Raw genomic sequence first — 6,106 nt, forward strand, 5'->3', positions numbered from 1 at the left:
ATTACATGCATATTAGATTTTGATTTTGAAAAAATGCAATGATGACCTTAAACATAGTAACACAGTGGTCAAGTAGTTAATTTTTTTTTTATATATCATTACGCATATCACAATCCTTTGTGAAAATTTAAAATATTTTGAGTGGCTTCATAAAACTTCAAAAGCTACACATTTTGATACATGAATTGAGGATACTAAACAAAAGTACTTTTGATTTTTTCCAATTTCAATCTAAACATACTTAAAGCCAAAATCGTAGGCCAAACCTATAAGGATGAGCATGACATGAGGGATAAACATCAACCACAATTTAATAATTGCATTACTTTTTTTAAAAAAGAAAAATATCTTTTTCTATCACTTTCCCCTTTTCTTTATTAGAAAGAAAACAATTTCAAAAAAAAAAATGGGGAAGGAAGGAATTTTGGTGGATATATAGGTCCTCTATGTCTTGTTCTTTCCTACTAACATATGTGTGATGCAGAAAATGGCAAACAATCATACAATAAAATTGCAAAATAATATCTGTTTCTACTTTTATCTTTTGTCTTTATCATCATATCAATATTCTATCTCTTTCTTGACTAAATAATTTTGAGACTGTGAAATGGGATAACACCTTTACTTTTTAATGGTGTGAAATAATGACAAGAAGAGAGAGAGAAAAAAAATAATATAATAGAAAAGAAGAAAATAAATGATTTTTTTTTGTAAAAATAGATTGAAGATAAATAAGATAAATAAATGAAAAGTAAAGATTATTAGTTTGAGGAGGAAAAATATGAAAAAAGAAGGTAAAGAAGTGAGATAACTAAATTGGAGAGATAAATTGTTTTTTGAAAAACTATAATAGAATTTAGAAAAAGAAATAAATAAATATTTAATTCTTACATGGATAGAGTTACTTTGTTCATATAATAATGAAAATTAATGTAGTATAGCATATAACTTTCTATAACATGAGAAAAAAAACTTAGTACCATGCTGCTCCTAATTCTTATAATTATAATTTTAATTTTATAATGGAGATATTTTCTATATTAGATTATATGAGATGAAAAAGTTTTCCACGTCAGAAATTCCTAAATTATTGATATATTTTATTTTATTTTATTTTTTTAATATTTTTTTAAAAATCCATTTTGTATCAAGAAAGGAAAACATTACACTAAGACTTTTTCTTCTGCAAATGGATATTTATAAGCTTAAATTTATTGAAACTGAGAAAGTTATTAAAATAAAGTGGCATCTTAAATTTCAAAGGTGAATAGATATTGAGACATTCATTCATCTATATATTTCAATTTTTAATAGTAATTTAAAAAAATTATTATCCTTTATTTCAAATTTTTCCAATCATATTTTCTACTATTCAAATATAATTTTCAAAAAGAAAAATCTCATCTAGCACTAATTTAAAATGGATATGTGGACAAAATGTCCAAACATATTGCTTTATCATTTGTTAAAATTGAGTTGATATTTCCCACTCATATTCCAAAAATAAGTGTCCCCATAAACCTACTTTAGCATCTCACACTCACTCTGCATCCAATTTAGCAACACTTCAAATTGAAGCAAAACTTCATCTTCTCTTTGTCCATTTGTGCCACATAACCACCCTCTACAAAGGGTCACTTTCTGCTTTCTAATAGCTTTATTTACAAAGTAAAAAAATTATGAATTAATGTACTAAACTAAAAAAAGAAATTAACCTAATGATACCTCAATTAACTACTCATACTGAATTGCGATGAAGTATTTAAGATCCTAGAACAATGAAGGAAACAAATAAATAATTGTCATATAATATATAAATCTATATTTTTATATCAAAATATGTTATTTTTACTTGAGAAAGTTTGATTAATATATTGTATTTGTAAGGGGTTAAAACAATATTTGTTAGTGATGGGACAATTAATTCTTCTTCTTCGATCATGTTTTTCTGTTTTTTTTTTCGCTTTCGAACTTCGACTCTCAGTCAAAATAATTGTCATATAATATATAGGTCTATATTCTTATATCAAAATATGTTATTTTTACTCGAGAGTTGGATTGATATATTGTATTTGTAAGAGGTTAAAACAATATATCTTAATTATTGGACAATTGACTCTTCTTATTTGATCACATTTTTTTTCTACGAACTTCGATTCTCAGTCAAAAATACACTTACAAAATATTTTTCTATTCAATATTTAAATGTTATTAATATTGTAATAATAATCCACCTTTACTTTGTCTAAAGTAATTAATTATTTATACCATGATAATAAGCACTATTATTAATATTCCATAAAAAGAAAATTACTTTATTTATGGCTTATTTCTTTATACCTTGATGTATTCATAGTTTACTGTATTTATTTGTAATTTTAGAAAAATAAGAGGATCTAAATGTCCACTCTCAACTTTCTATGAAATTTGTCAGTGGTTGTGAAAGTAAATCTAAATCTAATTTTCATATAATACATGTTTCAAAATGGATAAACAACTTTACTTAATATCAAACTAAATATTAGTCTAGTGGGCAATTAAAATATCAAAATACATAGGAATACCATAGGGTTTTATGGAGGATTCAAGGATCCTAATTTCAATAACTACAAGCTGGGAAGATATATTATGATTTCATTTTTTAAGTGTTTTAGGACTAGTTTAAAAAAAAATATAAAATATATTTAATATCTAAACTAAATAAATCAAAATTTTTAAAATTTTCATGAATTAGTTAATCAAGTGCTACAAAAAGTTCTGAAGAAACTGTAATATATAAAGTGCAAATTGTCCATATTAATAGCTAGAGTGTGTGTGTGTCTGAGTCTGAAATGATGGATAGAAGATACTTTTACAAGGATTTGCTTCCTCTGGTGGTGCTTGTTGCCAATGAATGCAATAACACAGCTTTGTTCACTCTCTTCAAAGCAGCCACTCTGCAAGGGATGAGTAGCTATGTCTTTGTCTCTTATGCCTATTCTTTGGCATTTCTTGTACTTCTTCCTGTTACTCTTCTCTACAGAAGGTTTCATGCTAATCTTATACACACATGTTTCTCAGCCCCTAACTATGAACTCACACACTTCAATGATTCCTTCTCATGTCTCTTTGCAGATCAAGAGTGGTTCCCCCTCTCAGTTTTTCCATCCTTTCCAAAATTGCTGTTCTTGGAGTCATAGGGTATGTAAAGGGCACCACAATTGTTAAGGCTTTTTAGATTTCTATCTTTCACTTTGTTGTACTAACTTTTGGATTCTGATGCAGGTGTTCATCTCAGATTCTGGGGTATGTTGGCATCAGTTATAGTTCTCCCACACTTTCCTCTGCAATCAGCAACCTCGCTCCTGCTTTCACCTTCATACTTGCTGTCATTTGCAGGTTCAATTTCATATCTTGAATACCATTTCACAGTGTTTTTTTTTTACTTTCATTCAATTGGATTATCTGGGTTGATAAATTTGTTGACTTTTTGAAGTAATTAGTTTAAAAATTATACCTTTTGAATAGTCCAGAGTTGTGTAAACGAAAGATGAAAATAAAACATTTCATGTTATATGGCAGAAGTACAACTCCTGGCAGATCTGTTCCATTATTGTGAATGAGAATCCCACGGCTTTCCAACATTGACTTTACCCTTTTGGTAATTCCTATGATAATTTATGTAGTTTCATTAGAGGGTGGAGCCAGTTTTGTTTTGGTGAAATGAAACCAACCCTAAATTAAAAAAATTCCATTTTCACAACCATTCGGGTTACCATTTTTCTACCCATGTGCAAGTTTTATAAGCTTATAATCAAGAAAGGAAATTTTTTGGTTGCAACCAATTTTGATTTTACTTACAGACACATTCTTTTGTCTTTTCTTGTCAATTTACCACCACAATTTAAGGATGGAAAAGATAGCCATAAGAAGTAGAACTACCCAGGCTAAGATTTGGGGCAGCATTATATCGATATCAGGTGCATTTATTGTGACTTTCTGCAAAGGTCAATCGATCATCATTGCTGATAATTCCCCTTCAATTCAACTTTCACAATCAAATGGCATTCTTACTTCAGTAGATAGAAATTGGGCCTTTGGTGGCCTTCTGCTGACAGGCTGCAATATACTACTTACTATATGGTTCGTTTTGCAGGTATGCATTTTTGTTGTTGCATATTATGGAAATGAGTAAATCACCCATTTGATCCTTGAAGTGTTACTTTCTCACCTAAATGGTTCTTAAAGTAAAACACAGGACAAAACTTAGATGCAGTGTTGTAGGTGTTACTGATGTTGTTTTCCACTCAGAAGTGTTAGAAATCATTCTAAGTAGTTTCATAAATACTAAAAACATTCAAACTGTCCCTGAATTGTTCTAGAACACATTAACATAGGAGCTAAACTAATGGCTATTCAATACTTCAGAGTTCAGACATTGTTAAATAGTTTTATTACTTCAAGAAAGAACTATTTACAAGAGAGGATAATAGTTCAAGGACGAAATTGGTGGTTTATTTGCATAGAAATAGTCATTATGGTAGTGCTCATAATTTTAAATTCTGATATTCCATTTTACAGGTTGAAATCTTGAAGGAGTTCCCGGATGAACTAACTATGGTGTTCTTTTACAACTTGTGTGCAGCCATTGTAGCTTCAATTGTAGGTTTAATTGGGGAGAAAAATTCTAGTGCGTGGAAAATAAGACCAGATATAACCCTGATCTCTATTGTTTGCACTGTAAGACACCCCTGAAAAATTATTCTGCACTTTCACCTTAAATTACACTGTAGTTAGCATAATTTGTTGATGATGATGCATTTTGTGATTAGGGAATATTTAACAAGTTCTTGAGTAGTGCAATATATGCCTGGGGAATACACTTGAAGGGGCCTGTATATGTTGCAATGTTCAAGCCTCTCTCAATTGTTATTGCAGTTGCCATGGGTGTTATGTTCCTTGGTGATACTCTATATGTTGGAAGGTTTGTATTGCAACTTTCACATTGGATTCTTCTTTAGGAAAATGCATGTGAATTAGGAAAGTGCATAAGAATAAAGCAATTGCTGTTCTCCATAACTATCAGTTAAACCAAACAAAAATGGATTGGAAAAACACTAGAGCTAATGGTAGAGCTAATGGTGTTGGTGGTGGTAAATTGGTTAATCTTATAAGCAAATTTTAGTTTATGGAAAAACTTATTTTACTTATAAGTAAAGTTGCATTCCATCACTCTATAGTTTTTGAAGTTCTACTGCTTCTGATGCATTTTTGACAGAAAAGAAACTAAGCAGTTTTATATTGGCCTCATCATTTGCATATCATTGTTCTTGCATTTTGCAGTTTAATTGGAGCCACAACAATATCCATTGGGTTTTATAGTGTGATGTGGGGCAAAGCAACTGAACAGAAGGAAGATGAGGAAAGGGAGGAAGATGTTAGTAGCCAGGAATCAGCAATCACTGAGAATGTTCCTCTCTTGCAAAGCCATGAAACTGTGAATTCTACAAAGAAAATAGATGGAAGGGTATAGAAGAAAGAATCACCAACTACTGAGAAATGAAATGAGAGTATTCCTCTTCTGCAAAGCTATAAAACTGTACATTCTAAGTAGAAGATCGGTGGAAATTATAGAATACAGATATAAAGTGTTTGCACCTCTCTCAACCAAACACTATTCTTTCTACAGGGGATTCTAATGATTATCAACTCATAAAATCAAGGCAGTTTCTTCCTGCACCACTACATTTTTCTTCCTGCACCCCACAATGTTATGCAAAGACCAAATTATCCCTATTATTTTTTTAAAACCCTAAAATGCACTTAAACTGTATTTATTTTTTTGCATTATGGATTATGGAATCCGGAAAAATTTCGGATTGACACTTCCGGTAAAATTTTGGATCCACCAATCTATAATTTAAAATATGCATTTCACATTCAAAAATCCATCATTCAAAAAAAACATTCCGGATCCACCAATCCGTAACAGAAATATGCATTCTGGATTTAGAAATCCGTAATTCAAAAAAAAGCATTCCAGATCCATGAATCCGTAACAGAATTAGGCTTCCGGATTCAGCAATTCAAAATTCAATAATTTATGCAAAAATTGCTTCCAGAACAC

The 6,106-nt window shown here is 30.1% G+C and overlaps 1 protein-coding gene across 1 annotated transcript; it reads left to right on the top strand.

Moving 5' to 3' along the window:
• Positions 1 to 2,547: 2,547 nt before the first annotated feature.
• On the top strand, positions 2,548 to 5,718 carry LOC137836800 (WAT1-related protein At4g15540-like). The gene is made up of 7 exons (XM_068645544.1): positions 2,548 to 3,025; positions 3,115 to 3,180; positions 3,265 to 3,378; positions 3,889 to 4,135; positions 4,561 to 4,719; positions 4,812 to 4,963; positions 5,323 to 5,718. Exons 1-7 carry the CDS (start codon positions 2,832 to 2,834, stop codon positions 5,510 to 5,512), a joined length of 1,122 nt encoding a protein of 373 aa, XP_068501645.1. The 5' UTR covers positions 2,548 to 2,831; the 3' UTR covers positions 5,513 to 5,718.
• The last annotated feature ends 388 nt before the right edge of the window (positions 5,719 to 6,106 follow it).

This window comes from Phaseolus vulgaris, chromosome 4 (assembly GCF_000499845.2).
Source record: "Phaseolus vulgaris cultivar G19833 chromosome 4, P. vulgaris v2.0, whole genome shotgun sequence".
In the NCBI taxonomy this organism is placed as follows: Eukaryota; Viridiplantae; Streptophyta; class Magnoliopsida; order Fabales; family Fabaceae; genus Phaseolus; species Phaseolus vulgaris.

Coding starts and splice junctions, on each gene's coding strand:
- LOC137836800 (XM_068645544.1), top strand. CDS start 2,832: ATGATGGATAGAAGATACTTTTACAAGGATTTGCTTCCTCTGGTGGTG. Junction 3,181..3,264: donor GCTGTTCTTGGAGTCATAGG/GTATGTAAAGGG, acceptor ATTCTGATGCAG/GTGTTCATCTCAGATTCTGG. Junction 4,136..4,560: donor CTATATGGTTCGTTTTGCAG/GTATGCATTTTT, acceptor TCCATTTTACAG/GTTGAAATCTTGAAGGAGTT.